Source organism: Alosa pseudoharengus, unplaced genomic scaffold (genome assembly GCF_046254945.1).
Source record: "Alosa pseudoharengus isolate Yale_2024_CS ecotype anadromous, Long Island Sound unplaced genomic scaffold, YU_APseudo_1.1 YU_APseudo_1.1_scf_1, whole genome shotgun sequence".
Taxonomy (NCBI): Eukaryota; Metazoa; Chordata; class Actinopteri; order Clupeiformes; family Clupeidae; genus Alosa; species Alosa pseudoharengus.
Genome location: NW_027468564.1, coordinates 2416549 through 2435002, shown reverse-complemented (window position 1 = coordinate 2435002; position 18454 = coordinate 2416549). Strand labels below are relative to the sequence as shown.

Below are 18454 nucleotides of genomic sequence, written 5' to 3'. Positions count from 1 at the left end.
CAAGGCTTTCCAAATGTTAACATTGTCTGTGCAAAATAAGAAAAATACTTCAACTTAATTTAGGGAAAAAGTGCCATGTTTATTTTTTATTTTTTAATTGTCTCAAACAACAGTTTGGATTACACTCTCCCTGAGATAATCTTGACAATGCCCGCAACAAATAGGGCAAATTTGACTTCTTCACAAATGATAAAACATTGTACCTGAACAACTATGTGCAACATAGCAGAATGTAAAGCCAACTAAAATAACAGGCATAGTGTATGACAGGCTTCCCTTTTTCTGTGTTAAATGAGCCTGCATTTGTAGGATGCTTCATGAACTGTTTCTTTAACTAAAACTCAATCACCTTAATTGAATGAATGCACAATATGAGTCAATTACAATGTGGCAAGCAACTATACTGCACAATTTTGAAAACATTTGTTTGAGCTACAAAAAATACTTCAGGCTTGAGGTGAAGTACATAACGGGCCATACCCACAATCAGGCTTGGAATTTCACCATTTTAGGAGCAAAGCCACTTGGCCTTCAGTTGGGCATATTTGGTGGGGGGCACAAAGGCCACATGTCAGGGCACCAAGGCCAAAGTTAACTATACAGTAGTAGGCTATAAAAATGATCAAAGTTGTATTCACTGCAGTAGACCTGCATCACTGTATACAAAAACATAAAACATGACATATTACATATAACTGTAAATCATCTGATCATCTAATATTTTCAGATATCTAGGCTATATTTAACATTTATTTTATATTTGGCCTATTATGAAATCATGTATTGAACAATTTAAGCACAGCTCAGCTTTAAGAAACTCAAATAGCCTTGATGCATGCTTAGCATTTTGTGATCATTAAGGCTACTTTCACAAACTCTTACAGTCAGCTGTCCTCTGATTTACCGATATCTAGGCGACATTTGTAATATTTGTTTTGTATTTGGCCCGTTATGAAATAATGTGGAACAATTTAAACACAGTGTAAAACTTAAATCCCAAATTTGGAGACATCCATGTATGTTGAAATTTACTGCAAATTCAAAACGGGATTAGTCTGGAACGGCTAACTGTACAGGGGACTGATTTACACCTTTCTGTTCGGTAAGGTCTGCTGTTTATTCTGATATATGGTTTGTCATATGTTAAACGAAGGGTTCTGAAGTATTCCACCGAGATGAATGGGTAGGGAGATGGACGCAAAACCTTCAGTAGAATTTATGATTGAATGATATTATTTACTTTTCTCGCGAACCGTTCACCACAGCAATTAGCGGCTAACATCGTTTAAAAGCTGAGAAAAAGCTCTTTCATGTGATACTTGTGATGTCTGTGTGATGAGTAGGCTACTTCGCGAGTAGTTCAACTGAGAAGAATGGGTTAATTTGGACGCACTTTCTTGCGCTGTCACTTTCTCCAATCGCTATTAGTAGGACGCAAAGCAGAATATTTAAACCTCTGATTTTCAAAGGGGCGTCACGGCCAACTCAAGGGGCTACGACGGCCATGGCCAATTCCAAACCACAGACATAATGTTGAAACAGAGCGAGCAAGTTTGTTACTGCAGCCATCCACGCTTGTTTGTATGCTTCAAGACGCAGCTTGATGAGGTCATCATCTGTGCGCCGGTAAACGCTTCAGGAGCGCATAGGCACTATTTGGGTGTAACGCAAGCATTATTTTATCGGTTTTAAGGCAAAAAAAATCCGATAACGATATTAACAGATATTACATTTTTATGCTAATATCGGGCCGATAATATCGGTGGCCCGATATTATCGGACATCTCTAATCACATCACATGAAAGAGCTTTTTCTCAGCTTTTAAACGATGTTAGCCACAATTGCTGTGGTGAAGGGTTCGCGAGACAAGTAAATAAATTCTAGGTTCTGCGCCTATCTCCCTACATATTCATCTCGGTGGAATACTTCACGAACCCTTCGTTCAACACATGACAAACCATATATCAAAATAAACAGCAGACCTTACCGAATACAATACAGCAGTCCCATGTACAGTTAACCGTTCCAGAGTAATCCGGTTTTGAATTTGCAGCAAACTTCAACATGCATGAAATTTAGGCTTTAAGTTTCACAATCTGTTAACATTTTTCTACATGATTTCATAACAGGCCAAATACAAAATAAATGTAACAAATATCGCCTAGATATTGGTAAATATTAAAGGGACACCAGGCAAGCCTGATGCTTTTTCTCTACGAAACTCCCCCTCGCTCGGTCTGAAGCTCTTTTCCTTTTCTTTGCATCTTCCGTCAAGGGTTTTTGCTGCTTCTTTGCCGGCTCTGACATTATACACACGTTTGCAACAATCGCTAGCATTTTGTTAGCCTGACTCTGTGCTGTGGATGCAGGATGTAAACTGATCGCTTCGGTCGGCGGGTACGATACACTGAACTTGCAAGCGGGATATTCTTCCTACAGGCAGTAGGGGCGGGCGAGAGCGTCTTCATTCGCCCTTTAATGAGTCATTTAACCATATACCGACTTACGAAGATGAGTAATTAACACGAAAACGTTGCCTGGTGTCCCTTTAAAATCAGAGGATATACAGCTGACTAAGAGTTAATGATCACAAAATGCTAAGCATGCATCTAGGCCAGCCATCACCAAATGGCGGACCGCGGTCCGAGTCCGGACCGTGACGTGATCCTATCCGGACCCAGACCATAATAGCCTAATTTACATTTTTACGTAAGATTTCAAAGCTGCGCTAAATGTTTTGTTGTTTAGGATAACAGCATTTACTTCAGGAGCTTCAGGAACCATCATTTCGCTTGCTGCTAGCCTACTCAGCCAGTGAAATCTGTGAATTCTGATAAAGTCGAGTCAGTGAGTAAAGTAGCCTACTATGGAGAAGAGACTGATAGCCTGAAACGAGCGGGAGGAGACGGGAGGAGAAACAATCAGATGGATATCTAAGTTATCGATTCAAAGAGGAGAAAGCTAGACAGCGAGAACAGCTATATGTAACGATACAGGGGCAATACCCTGCAAAACTGTCACGTTAACGCCAACTAAATATGGTGTGACAGTTTTGCGCGGAATTGCCCTGGACCTCTGAGACAGTCGATTTTAAGCGCCAATTTGAACCTCCTCTACTAGACAAAGCATATATTTTGAGCAAACATAGGGTAAGCTAGGCCCATTCAACAGTGAACTGAGACCACAGAATATTTTACGATTTAAGAAGGCAATATGATTGATCCACCACAATCTAGTTAAGCCTACATGAATTCACTGCCCAACAACGTGATATTCCTGGGTTTCCAGGATTTCGGGTCAACCTAAAAAAACAAAAAAATAAATAAATTAAACTTGCTGATTAATGGGTTCAAGGAACCAGCTGTGGAATATCCATCCTTGTCTCAGCTCAAATTTTATTTTAAGTTCACGTTAAGATCTTAAAAATAGCCAAGGCTACTCAGTTTTTCTTCCCAATTAGGCTACTCTTATCTTGCCTTATTTCTCCTCATTTCGAATGTTGCCTTTTAGGCTACTTATTTTATTTCACATTAAACATTAGGCCTAGGCCTACAATCTTCTATTTCTTGAATTTCCCCTTGGGAATCAATAAAGTATCTATCTATCTACAACTAGGCTCCATCCATCCTAATATTATACATACATACATATACATAGACCTCGCTAAAGATTAATTAATTACCCCTGATCTAGGCTATTTGAGCTGTGCTTAAATTGTTCAATACATGATTTCATGCAGACATTTTGTTTTTTGTTTTTCCAAGTAATTCACTACTGTAATAGGGTACTGTACTTGATTTGTCTTTACTCCAAAACAACACAACTGCAATTTTTATTGATATTGATTGATATTATGGGATTGATATTGTTTGATTGTGGGTTTCTCAATGATACAGTATACATGGCTAAGTTTGAATGGAGTAGGCTGGGCACTGAACTGGGCAGAATGGATTGGAAGAATATATTTTGGGCAGCCATGGCCTACTGGTTAACACTTCGGACTTGTAACCGGAGGGTTGCCGGTTCGAACCCCGACCAGCAGGCACGGCTGAAGTGCCCTTGAGCAAGGCACCTAACCCCTCACTGCTCCCCGAGCGCTGCTGTTGTTGCAGGCAGCTCACTGCGCCGGGACTAGTGTGTGCTTCACCTCACTGTGTGTTCACTGTGTTTCACTAATTCACGGATTGGGATAAATGCAGAGACCAAATTTCCCTCACGGGATCAAAAGAGTATATATACTTATACTTATACTTATCACCTGAAATACACAATTAAATAGGCCTAGCCTGACTTTTTAATGTTTTAAAAACGTTTTGGAAGCAAACTATATGTGTGTGTTTATTATTATTATTTTATCAATAAAGGCTGTTACTATTGGTCTGGAGAAAACATTTAACCGATCATTTTCTAATAAATAATTTATTTCACATAGGTTTATGTTATAGGGTTAGGGGGACTTTTATTTTGAAAACAATACTAGCATGCTTTTAAGTGCCTTTGCAAACACGGATATCCGGTATGAATATTCTATTTTCGCTAGAATCACGGGGCTCAAGTCGTGAGCAGGAAAGTTTACAGGAACGCGAACGTTCATAGATGTTCAAGACATGTTGCGGAGTCGAAGACAAGCACGGTTTCACGTCTAATCAGACAAACACCAAATCAGCAGATCAAGTTGATGGAGCAGCGAACTTGCCGGAGGAAGGTATGTGTTTTTGTCACAAACAGTAGACGAGAGCTAGTTAGCCAAACATCCCAGGTAACTAAGGACCGGTGATCTCAACACAGCACTTGCATGCATTCAAACTTTCAGCAGTTTCTCCTGGAAGTTATGGTTGAGCCAATAACCTCGCTTCAGTGTTTCCCGTAGAATGTTTTTCCATCAGCGGTGCTGTAGGCTATGTGCGGGTGTGCAGTGGCGCAAAACGCATGCAGCATGCGAGCTGTTCTGTGTACCCAGATAGATAGATAGATAGATAGATAGATACTTTATTGATCCCCAGGGGAAATTCAAGAAATATGGAGATATGGGCGATACGCCAGGAGGAATACCATATAAAAATATTTTCTGTAATTAGCTGATTTTGTGTCTTTAAAACAGGGGTGGGTAAACTTTTTGGCTCAAGGGCCACATTGGGTTTTGAAAATTGGCCGGCGGGCCGCATCCCCCCAACCCCAACAACACACAAACACACAAACATTTTGTATAGCCTATCATTTAGTATCAAAAGTAATTTTGTTTTCAATAAGTTAAGGCCACGTCAATTCAACCAGGGCCCACGCACTTAGGTCTCAAATAGTAAAATTACTTTTATGTAAGATCAATACTTTCCAAGATACAGACAGTTATTACGGGGGTTGTCGGTTTTGTTCGGCCTCTTTTTTTTGTCAAAGTTCACAAGCCCATAGCGCAAGAACTAAACCATGTAGGAGGCTCAAATTTTGCTTGCTGGTACATAAATAAGAATAATATATTGCAAAATCGTCACGTCTGGTCTGGAAGATCCTGCATGGTCATAGTTGTCCCTCAAAGTTGATCAAAACTTTATTGGAGTTTTTGGCTGGGCTCTGTTTAGGCCTTCAGAAGACATATTTGTACTCAACATAGGCTCTTGATTTATGTTCCCTATTGAGATAAGTAGAAACACTCTCGCAAAAAGCAATGAACAGAACATAAATTCCTTCAGGGTCTGAACAGCAGACCTTAGAAGTCTGAAAAATCTGTCTGGTTCTCATTTTTAGAGCACCCAAACACTTTGTGGGAATATACAAAGATTTTTTTAAAATATTTGTTTCTTTATTCTCCATGATCCCTTCTTTTTAAAAACACCAATTTGACTTGTCTTATGCAAATCTTTCTTTTTTATTTTCCACCCTGAACATGGGCAAAATGCACCATTGAGATCAATATGTTTTATATAGAGTTACCACAGTGCCACCTGTGGTTGTATAGACTAACCAATTTAGCCCGCCGTCTTCTATGCCACAGATTAGTCAATGTATAGGAAACACTGTACAGTTAGCCAGACAGACCTGCAGAGTGAATCCCAAATTTACCAAAGGTTCATATGGGTATTCCCTGGCTAGCAGCGCACATCATTTGTTAACCATTCATTTATTGAAAGTTGCCTTCTATTAATTAAAAAAGAAAGAAAACCCAACTTGTCTTTATTTTGTTTCTCTGACTACAGGAAATTGAAAACTGTGTACGGGATCATCTTTGTACTACTAGCAACATGGATCTCGGACTTCCATTTAGTTCTAGCTGTGCTGAAACACACCAGGTTGACCTGAGAGTGATTGTGAAAGAAGAAGATATAAAAGAGGAGGAGTATGGTCTTATGATATCATGTGCAGATGAAGAAGAAAAGCCCTTTGCAGAGCTGCATTGTAAAACTGAAGCAGACGTCACAGAGTCACCAAGGTGTACGTACAATGAAATGCTACAGACAACAGTGAAGACTGAAGTGAAGAAAGAGGAGGAGGAAAAGGAGGAACAACACGAACATCTGCTGGAAAGTAAGTCCTCTCACACACGGCTAAATATATCAGTGTGTTGCACTGAGTTTTGTGACTCTAGAGCAGGGGTCTCAAACTAAAATGAGCGGGGGGCCACTGCTGCCAACGTCATCTGATTGGAGGGCCATGTCAGTGTTGGATGGATATTCTCCTTCAGAATCAGAATAGGTGAATAACATGGCCTACCCAAGACTTCAACACATGTGAACGTTTTTTCAACATTTGGTGTAGGCCTATTTCTGCTTCAATTTGTGCAAAACTATGGCCTCCATAGCTTCCGCGTCATTACAAACAAATGCACGTCTTGGTGTTTCTCGCGTTTAATACAAGTATTTCCTGAAAACTTTGTGCAGTGAATTTGGGCTTGAATCGAAGTTCTAGATGTCTAGCAACTAGTGAAGGAGAGTACACATGAGTTGTCACCATACATGGATCTATCTTATCTATCTAGATCTATCGATCTATTTTAGTCAGTGTTGTTGTTTGTCGCAATTAAAAAATACTCTCAAGGGCCGATTTACATTATTATTTTGACATTAGATCGTGGGCCGGGATTGGGAATTATCACACTTGCTAAACTCTCGCGGGCATGAAGAAATCGGAAATGCAAACGTTTTGCTCTACACACATTTGTCCTCTGCCTTCGAGTGGATACTGTGATTAAGTTAGTTAGCAAGTTAGCTCTGGGGTAGCAAAAATGTAAGTGTGCCGCCTTCAGGTACCGGAGATCACATTATCCACTCGAGGGCAGAGGACAAAAGTGTGTTCAGGAAAACGTATGCATTTCAGACTTTAGACATCCCCACGAGAGTTTAACAGGTGCGATAATTCAAAATCGCCAGATACCGGATACCGCTCTCAGTTTATAACTGATCAGTAATGGGAACCGGATAAATCCACAATCTACTCTAACCTCCTCTTTGTTGTCCTCACGATTTTCTTTTATAAGTAAGTATAAGTGTCATTTTCATCGAAGCTTTTTCCGTATTTAAAAACAAACTCCAAATGACATTCTAAATAGAAAATATATTGTTTTTGACTTAATTTTGTTTTAATTTTCTCTGGGATTGTATAGAAATTTGTCTTTGTTTTGGGTTAAAAGTGCAACAAGGAAATCTAGCCGCAAGCGGCCCATGACTATTCGGAATCCAATAATGCACTCACTCATGTGGTGCGTTTGTCAAATGCTTAATGTGTGTGCTGTTTGTTTCTGCTAGTTTTATACATCTGTCCCTGAGCGACTGTGAGGGATGTGTAATTTCATGAGTTTTCGTGCATGGGATGTAGATTTCACATTACATTTCCATACACCCCATCCCATCATAATATAAATTCAGGACACCTGCAAGTTCATACACCAACTCTGAAATGAGTTTGAGGAAACTTTTAGAAATGGTAGAGGTAAGACCAGTGAAATAGTCAATCCAGCTGTTGCGAGATGGTGGCACTATACCAGACATGCATTTTAGGCATACAGTCCTTGTTCAGAGAAGAAAGTTAATTCTAACGTAACGGAGTAACAGTTTTAGGCCCTGTATAAGGCTATAAGATATTAGCGTTGTTTTTGCATGTTTATTAAAGGTGCAGTCAATGATTTTACTCAATTTCAAGCCCATACATTCTTTTTGTCACATTCAGCAAACTATGTCTGGAATGTTGCATCATCTGATCAGCTCTTCTGTTCGGTCGTCAGAGAGTGCTTCCATCAAACTAGTTTGAGTAAATATCTACGATTTTTCAACAACTAGGAATCTTGTACGGTTACTAGAAGTCTGTAACTAGATTCCTTTAAATTATTTCCTGTCTTGCACCAGATATTAACGGGAACTCAACGAGGATTGACAAAAAACATATAGATTAACAAAAATATATAGATTAAACTTTTTTACTAATTGAAATTACACTCTTATTCTTAAATAAATCCCATATAGATATAAATACCAGAGAGATATTCCTCCTCAATCTTTTTGATGCTAATTTTTATATACAAGTCAATGGGTGGATTGCGATCTATATGGATAGACGGCACTATTGCTCATCTAGTTAATCTACCTGGGCAGGAAAATAAAATTATATCATTTGACCAAATTCATCCAGAAAACCAGTCTGATTCCACTCTTACTGGAATCAGGATTATCCTTCTTTTTGCAGGGGTGTCCAATTAATTTCAACCCTGAACGCATGCCGAAAATTTGATCAAATCAGATGTGATCAAACCCCCCAAAACTTGATTACTTTTCAACAACTGGGCCATGATGCAGACCCATAAGTAAAATGTCCTATCTGTTCACTGACCCTCCGTTTCTTGTAATGTTTAAGTCATAACTAGTGATTATACTTCTGCATTTAAGTTCTATTTGAAGTTAGATATTTCCTCGTCAGTATATAATCTAGAATGTGGAACATCTATCGTCATTCTAAGTCTATGGTAACTCTTCCAGGCGTATCAGAACATCCACATGTAATGGCACAGAAGATCCATGGACAGAATGATGAACTCAACCTGCAGCTCAAAGGAAGGCTGCACCACTGCACAGTCTGCAGGAAGAGTTTCACAGCCCTGAGAGAACTTGACAAACACCAGCAAACACACTCAGTTAGAGTGAAGGAAAAAGAGAAGTCTTGCAAAAAGCCACATAAATATTCTCATTGTGAAAAAGCATTCACAACACCCTCACTAGTCAACCGCTACATGCTTAGCAATACATGTAACCAGTGTGGAAAAGCATTCACACAAAAAGCAGCTCTTAAAAACCACATGCTAATACATACAGGAGAGAAACGTCATAAATGCGTCCAGTGTGAAAAAAACTTTTCTCATAGTTCATCTCTTAAAACCCACATGCTAAAACACACTGGAGAAAGGCCTCATAAATGTGCCCAGTGTGGAAAAGCATTCACACAAAAAGCAGGTCTTAAAAACCACATGCTAATACATACAGGAGAGAAACGTCATAAATGCGTCCAGTGTGAAAAAAACTTTTTTCATAGTTCATCTCTTAAAACCCACATGCTAAAACACACTGGAGAAAGGCGTCATAAATGTGCCCAGTGTGGAAAAGCATTTATAACCTCCACAGATCTCAATCGCCACATGCTTACACATACTGGAGAAAAGCTTCATAAATGTGACCAGTGTGGAAAAACCTTTTCTCAGTCTTCATCTCTTAAAACCCACATGCTAAAACACACTGGAGAAAGGCGTCATAAATGTGCCCAGTGTGGAAAAGCATTTATTACCTCCACAGATCTCAATCGCCACATGCTTACACATACTGGAGAAAAGCTTCATAAATGTGTCCAGTGTGGAAAAACCTTTTCTCAGTGTTCATCTCTTAAAACCCATATGCTAAAACACACTGGAGAAAGGCCTCGTAAATGTGCCCAGTGTGGAAAAGCATTTATAACCATAACAGATCTCAATCGCCACATGCTTACACATACTGGAGAAAAGCTTTATAAATGTGACCGGTGTGGAAAACCTTTTGCACAAATTTCAAATCTTAAAACCCACATGCTAATACACACTGGAGAGAAGCCTCATGAATGTGCACAGTGTGGAAAGGTTTTTACACGCTCCACAAATCTTAAAAAACACATGCTCATACACATAGGGCTGCACAGTCCCGCCCACAGACAAAATGCGGTTAGGTGCCGGAAGTAAGATTCCCATTCATTTGTCCCATTGACGTTTTGGAAAAATCCTGTATGTAAAGAGTTTTACAGCATGTCTTAGGCTAAGCAGCTATGGCATAACTCATAAGCATACAACATATCATTTTGAGTGAAAAAACGAAGAGAAAATCCAAAAAAATCAAAGGTACAAGACTCTGTACATATTTTCTTTCCGAGCGAAGAAACTACTCATCCCATAAACCACCACGCCTCACTGAATAATATAAGCAAGGACGAAACGGCGCGAATATATTGCCGTTTGAACGTTTTCCAACCAGTGACAGCACGGGAACCCTTTCCTCCAAACAGTGATTTTTATGTAGTGAATGTGCAGTTAATAGAAGTTATTTCAGGAGTAATCGTGTAAATAATAGTGTTTTGATATTGAATTTTACATTTATCATTGTGTATTTTATATCGTGTGTGTGAAAGCGGTTAACTTTAACGTTAGCAACATGGTGCATTGCTTTGTACTTGACTGTCATCCTATGCTGTACTGCTCAGTAGGGATGATGCATGGACCGGTGCATGGTCTGCTCTTGGACCACCATATTCAGTTTATTAATTTGCTGTGAATTACACTAAACAGTGACACTCAATGACACTCAACAGTCAATAATGTGACCCGATTTAAAGTGGCTTTCACCCCTTTGGACACTGACTAAAACATAATATATTTCATACCCGTGTTGCTGACTAAGTTTGTGTGATGTATAAACCACTAAGTTCGTTGCTGACTAAGTTCGTGCGATGTATAAACCACAATCCTTGTTGATAGAAGTACCAATATTCGTCAAGATAATCTTAATGTGGTTTAAAACTTTGCCATAGGCAGTAAAATACTCCGCCATCTTTGTCAATAATTTTCGCTGAGAAAGTTTCAAACTATGACCATAGCGGCCTTTCCACCAATCAGAGGCATCACTGTGGGATTGTGGGATTGTTCAGGATTGTGGGTAATGAAGTACTTATTCAAGAGATGGCGCCATTTATCTCAAAACAAGGTTAGTGCCCCATGAACTCTTGGCATCTATATGAGCATATACAATCACTTAGTACAGCCGTAGCTGGTTTTAAGTCAGTGCAGTTAAGTTTTTTTTTTTTTTTTTTTTTTTTTTAAATATTTTTTTGGGCTTTTTATGCCTTTAATTGGATAGGACAGTGGAGATTGACAGGAAGTGAGTGGGAGAGAGAGTCAGGGTGGGATCCGGAAAGGACCACGGGGCGGGAATCGAACCCGGGTCGCCGGCGTACGGTGCAGGTGCCCCAGCCAGTTGCGCCACGGCTGGGGCCAGTGCAGGTAAGTTTTTATGGCTTATACCGCAATTGTTAATGGAGAAATTGCATTGGATTTTTACTTCCATCGGCATCGGCTGTGGGCGGGACTGTGCAGCCCTATTAGAGAGAAGCCTCATAAATGTGCCCAGTGTGGAAAAGCGTTTAACCTCCACAGATCTCAATCGCCACATGCTTACACATACTGGATAAAAGCCTTATAAATGTGTCCAATGCGGAAAAGCTTTTTCACAAATGTCAACTCTCCCCTCACTGCTTCCCAAGCGCCGCTGTAGCAGGCAGCTCACTGCGTCGGGATTAGCGTGTGCTTCACCTCACGGTGTGTTCACTGTGTGCTGAGTGTGTTTCACTAATTCACGGATTGGGATAAATGCGGAGACCAAATTTCCCTCACAGGATCAAAAGAGTTTATATACTTATACTTCTAAGTGTGAAAAAGCATATCAACATTCCTCAAACCTTCAAAAGCGCATGGTGGTTTACACTGGTCCTACATGAAGAGGCCAAAGAATTGTGAGGAAAAAGCTCTATTTTGACAGCATGAAACGTGTCGTCTGAGGTGTACGGATTAACGCTTTGTAATGACACAGAAGCAATGTAGGCCAGAGTTTTGCTCAAATTGAAGCAGAAATACACCAGATGTTGGGGGGCGGGGGTAGTTTACTTGATGAAGTCTTAGGTTATTCACCAATCTGATTTTGAAGGAGAATATCTGGGTCATTCCGTGTCAAATCAGAGAAAATCCAGGAAAATGGTTGCAGCACCGATTTTCCTCAAAGTTTGTCTACAAAATGTTTAGGTTTCATAACTAAAACCTGTAAAAATGTTTGTTAAATTCTATTGTTTTCAGTCGTTTTGCCCTTGATTGTTTACACTCTCTCAAGGTCTTATTTTGGAGGCCATGTTTGGTCATTCATATCTTAAAAAGTATTATTCCTAGCCTGACCAAACTTTGTAGAATGAAAGACATACATGTTCGCAGTACGATTCAACCATTAAAAGATTGTACCACAGTCTCATTGGTTTTATAGAAGTCCCTCGTTTCAGAAAAAAAAACATGCAAAAAAGTGATGTTGACGGTCTCAAAACTCCTTTATTGTGACACACCTTCCATCAATCAGTATTTTCTCTAGAAATATAATCCTTTGTTAATGTTGTCCCAAAATGTGAAGTGTCCAAAACAAAAGGCCATGACAATAATAAGGATAAAACAAGGTGTATTTGTATTTTTGTAATTTTCATGCAACTGAAATGGTATGTGGGGTAGCTAGTAGGACCATAAAAATCTATGTGGAAATAACATATGGACATTTAGTGTGAAAAGTACCAATATTGTCCCAAGTCCCATTCACAGAATAAATGCATGTAGTTACAGGTGTTTTGGGAACACCAAAATAAACATTTACAATAAAAAATATATTTTAGTTATCCTGGGATTTCCCATGCGGCTAGGCAGCCTGGATTCCATGGATCTGATTTTCACCTCAACAAAGGAACCAATCACAGAATGGGGGGGAGGGCAGCAAGATGATGACGACACCGAAGCGGTTATGAGCTACGTAACATACATTTGATAGACATTCGTAGTGCCCAATAAACGGCTATGGGCATTCGTAAACCACGTCTCAAATACAAGAAAATGAATGTGTGGTTCCCAAACCCCATCTCAATGAGGTATTAACTCTGGTATTAAGGTATTAACTCTGATACTTGAATATAATAAAATGACTATATTTTACTTAACATATTTTAAACAAGATAAGACATTCCTAATATCTTGAAAATGAAAAGGATTGGCAAATATATTGAATTATGTCCTAGAAGTTATATTTTACCCATTGACCTAGAATAGGCCTTAGCTGGGGATACCCTTTCATGTTCCATTATTCATTCATTGGTCAAGTCCTTAAAGGCCATTTGAATATCTTCATAAGTCATCTTTTTGATGTCCTGTCCTGGTGGTGGCTAGGACTGGCACTCTTTTCCTTCATACAATAACAGAATTATCACACTTGCTAAACTCTCGCGGGCACATAGAAATTGGAAATGCATACGTTTAGCTCTACACACTTTTGTCCTCTGCCTTCGAGTGGATACTGTGATTAAGTTAGTTAGCATGTTAGCTCTGGGGTAGCAAAAATGTAAGTGTGCCGCCTTCAGGTACCGGAGATCACATTATCCACTCGAGGGCAGAGGACAAAAGTGTGTTCAGGAAAACGTATGCATTTCAGACTTTAGACATCCCCACGAGAGTTTAACAGGTGCGATAATTCAAAATCCCCATGTTATTTTACCATAGGAAAAATCACCAGATACCAGATACTGCTCTCAGTTTATAACTGATCAGTAATGGGAACCGGATAAATCCACAATCTACTCTAACCTCCTCTTTGTTGTCCTCACGATTTTCTTTTATAAGTTAAGCTATCAAGCTTAAGTGTCATATTAATCTGGGTCATTACTTTTTCTTTTTACGTTTTTATGATTTACAATTTTCATCGAATCTTTTTCCATATTTAAAAACAAACTCCAAATGACATTCTAAACAGAAAAGAAATTGTTTAAAAAGATTTTTTGACTTAATTTTGTTTTGATTTTCTCTGGGATTGTATAGAAATTTGTCTTTGTGTTGGGTTAAAAGTGCAACAAGGAAATATAGCCGCAAGCGGCCCATGACTATTCAGAATCCAATAATGCACTCACTCATGTGGTGCGTTTGTCAAATGCTTAATGTGTGTGCTGTTTGTTTCTGCTAGTTTTATACATCTCTGTCCCTGAGTGACTGTGAGGGATGTGTAATTTCATGAGTTTTTGTGCATGGGATGTAGATTTCACATTAGATTTCCATACACCCCATCCCATCATAATATAAATTCAGGACACCTGCAAGTTCATACACCAACTGTGAAATGAGTTTGAGGAAACTTTTAGAAATGGTAGAGGTAAGACCAGTGAAATAGTCAATCCAGCTGTTGCGAGATGGTGGCACTATACCAGACATGCATTTTAGGCATACAGTCCTTGTTCAGAGAAGAAAGTTAATTCTAACATAACAGAGAACAGCTTTAGGCCCTGTATGAGGCTATAAGATATTAGTGTTGTTTTTGCATGTTTATTAAAGGTGCAGTCAATGATTTTACTCAATTTCAAGCCCATACTTTCTTTTTGTCACATTCAGCAAACTATGTCTGGAATGTTGCATCATCTGATCAGCTCTTCTGATCGGTCGTCAGAGAGTGCTCCCATCAAACTAGTTTGAGTAAATATCTATAATTTTTCAGCGACTAGGAATCTTGTACGGTCACTAGAAGTCTGTTACTAGATTCCTTTAAATTATTTCCTGTCTTGCACCAGATATCAACGGGAACTCAACGAGGATTGGCAAAAAACATGAATATATAGATTAAACTTTTTTACTAATTTAAATCATACACACTTATTCTTAAATAAATACCAGAGAGATATTCCTCCTCAAAATATTTTTGATGCTAATTTTTATATACAAGTCAATGGGTGGATTGCGATCTATATGGATAGACGGCACTATTGCTCATCTAGTTAATCTATTATATTAATATATATATAATATATATAATAATATATTATTTGACCAAATTCATCCAGAAAACCAGTCTGATTCCACTCTTTTACTGGAATCAGGATTATCCTTCTTTTTGGAGGGGTGTCCAATTAATTTCAACCCTGAACGCATGCCGAAAATTTGATCAAATCAGATGTGATCAAACCCCCCAAAACTTGATTACTTTTCAACAACTGGGCCATGATGCAGACCCATAAGTAAAATGTCCTATCTGTTCACTGACCCTCCGTTTCTTGTAATGTTTAAGTCATAATTAGTGATTATACTTCTGCATTTAAGTTCTATTTGAAGTTAGAAATTTCCTCGTCAGTATCTAATCTAGAATGTGGAACATCTATCGTCATTCTAAGTCTCTATGGTAACTCTTCCAGGCGTATCAGAACATCCACATGTAATGGCACAGAAGATCCATGGACAGAATGATGAACTCAACCTGCAACTCAAAGGAAGGCTGCACCACTGCACAGTCTGCAGGAAGAGTTTCACAGCCCTGAGAGAACTTGACAAACACCAGCAAACACACTCAGTTAGAGTGAACGAAAAAGAGAAATCTTGCAAAAAGCCACATAAATATTCTCATTGTGAAAAAGCATTCACAACACCCTCACTAGTCAACCACTACATGCTTACCCATACATGTAACCAGTGTGGAAAAGCATTCACACAAAAAGCAGCTCTTAAAAACCACATGCTAATACATACAGGAGAGAAACGTCATAAATGCGTCCAGTGTGAAAAAACCTTTTTTCATAGTTCATCTCTTAAAACCCACATGCTAAAACATACTGGAGAAAGGCCTCATAAGTGTGCCCAGTGTGGAAAAGCATTCACACAAAAAGCAGCTCTTAAAAACCACATGCTAATACATACAGGAGAGAAACGTCATAAATGTGTCCAGTGTGAAAAAACCTTTTCTCAGAGTTCATCTCTTAAAACCCACATGCTAAAACACACTGGAGAAAGGCCTCATAAATGTGCCCAGTGTGGAAAAGCATTTATAACCTCCACAAATCTCAATCGCCACATGCTTACACATACTGGAGAAAAGCTTCATAAATGTGACCAGTGTGGAAAAACCTTTTCTCAGTGTTCATCTCTTAAAACCCACATGCTAACACACACTGGAGGAAGGCCTCATCAATGTACCCACTGTGAAAAAGCTTTTACACACTTCTCCACTCTTAAAAGACACATGCTCACACACGCAGGAGAGAAGCCTCATAAATGTGCTCAGTGTGGAAAAGCATTTATAACCCCCACAAATCTCAATCGCCACATGCTTATACATACTGGAGAAAAGCTTTATAAATGTGTCAGGTGTGGAAAAGCTTTTGCACAAATTTCAAATCTTAAAACCCACATGCTAATACACACTAGAGAAAAGCCTCATAAATGTACCCAGTGTGAAAAAGCTTTTACACACTACTCAACTCATAAAAAACACATGCTCATACACACTGGAGAGAAGCCTCATAAATGTGCTCAGTGTGGAAAAGCATTTATAACGACCACAGATCTCAATCGCCACATGCTTACACATACTGGAGAAAAGCTTTATAAATGTGACCGGTGTGGAAAACCTTTTGCACAAATTTCAAATCTTAAAACCCATATGCTAATACACACTGGAGAGAAGCCTCATGAATGTGCCCAGTGTGGAAAAGCTTTTACACGCTTCTCAACTCTTAAAAAACACATGCTCATACACATTAGAGAGAAGCCTCATAAATGTGCCCAGTGTGGAAAAGCTTTTATAACCTCCACAGATCTAAATCGCCACATGCTTACACATACTGGATAAAAGCTTTATAAATGTGTCCGGTGTGGAAAAGCTTTTGCACAAATTTCAAAACTTAAAACCCACATGCTAATACACACTAGAGAAAAGCCTCATAAATGTACCCAGTGTGAAAAAGCTTTTACACACTTCTCAACTCATAAAAAACACATGCTCATACACACTGGAGAGAAGCCTCATAAATGTGCTCAGTGTGGAAAAGCATTTGTAACGACCACAGATCTCAATCGCCACATGCTTACACATACTGGAGAAAAGCCTTATAAATGTGGCCAATGCGGAAAAGCTTTTTCACAAATGTCAACTCTCCCCTCACTGCTCCCCAAACGCCGCTGTAGCAGGCAGCTCACTGCGTCGGGATTAGCGTGTGCTTCACCTCACGGTGTGTTCACTGTGTGCTGAGTGTGTTTCACTAATTCATGGATTGGGATAAATGCGGAGACCAAATTTCCATCACTGGATCAAAAGAGTTTATATACTTATACTTACCAAAGCATTTGACGGGTCCACAGATATTAAACTGTACATGCGTACACACTGTAGAGAAGCCTCATGTTCTACAGTAAGTGTGAAAAAGCATATCAACATTCCTCAAATCTTCAGAAGCGCATGGTGGTTCACACTGGCCCCGAATGAAGAGGCCAAAAATTGTGAGGAAAAAGCTCTATTTTGACAGCATGAAACGTGTCGTCTGAGGTGTACGGATTAACGGTTTGTAATGACACGGAAGCAATGTAGGCCATAGTTTTGCTCATATTGAAGCAGAAATACACCAGATGTTGGGGGAAAAAAAGTTTACTTGTGATGAAGTCTTAGGTTATTCAACTATTCTGATTTTAAAGGAGAATATCTGGGTCATTCCGTGTCAAATCAGAGAAACCAGAGAAAATGGTTGCAGCACCGACTCGATTTTCCTCAAAGTTTGTCTACACAATGTTTAGGTTTTATAACTAAAACCTGTAAAAATGTTTGTTAAATTCTATTTTTTTCATAGTCTTTTTGCCCTTGATTGTTTACACTCTCAAGGTCTTATTTTGGAGGCCATGTTTGGACATTCATATCATAAAAAGTATTATTCCTGACCAAACTTTGTAGAATGAAAGACATGTTCCAGGTACGATTCAACCATTAAAAGTTTGTACCAGTCTCATTGGTTTTATAGAAGTCCCTAGTTTCAGAAAATAAAGCATGCAAAAAAGTGATATTGACGGTCTCAAAAGTTTGTTAATGTTGTCCCAAAATGTGAAGTGTCCAAAACAAAAGGCCATGACAATAATAAGGATAAAACATGTGTATTTGTATCTTTGTCATTTTCATGCAACTGAAATGGTATGTGGGGTAGCTAGTAGGACCATAAAAATCTATGTGGAAATAACATATGGACATTTAGTGTGAAAAGTACCAATATTGTCCCAAGTCCCATTCACAGAATAAATGCATGTAGTTACAGGTGTTTTGGGAACACCAAAATAAACATTTACAATAAAAAATATATTTTAGTTATCCTGGGATTTCCCATGCGGCTAGGCAGCCTGGATTCCATGGATCTGATTTTCACCTCAAC

The 18454-nt window shown here is 39.0% G+C and overlaps 2 protein-coding genes across 3 annotated transcripts in view; both read left to right on the top strand.

Moving 5' to 3' along the window:
* Positions 1-4552: 4552 nt before the first annotated feature.
* LOC143120344 (uncharacterized) overlaps positions 4553-18454 on the top strand; it is a 58448-nt gene continuing 44546 nt past the window's right edge. For both annotated transcript variants that reach the window (XM_076281369.1, XM_076281368.1), the window contains exons 1-2: positions 4553-4706; positions 6193-6520. In XM_076281369.1, the coding sequence (XP_076137484.1) occupies positions 4680-4706; positions 6193-6520 (355 nt within the window). In that variant the 5' untranslated portion in view covers positions 4553-4679. The remainder of the gene's footprint in view (positions 4707-6192; positions 6521-18454) is intronic.
* Positions 15099-18051, top strand: LOC143120651 (uncharacterized). Its single transcript, XM_076281388.1, has one exon. The coding sequence runs from the start codon at positions 15448-15450 to the stop codon at positions 16891-16893; it is 1446 nt and encodes a 481-aa protein (XP_076137503.1). The 5' UTR covers positions 15099-15447; the 3' UTR covers positions 16894-18051.

Excerpts from the sequence above, each read along its gene's own strand:
- LOC143120651 (XM_076281388.1), top strand. The coding sequence starts at position 15,448 with ATGGTAACTCTTCCAGGCGTATCAGAACATCCACATGTAATGGCACAG.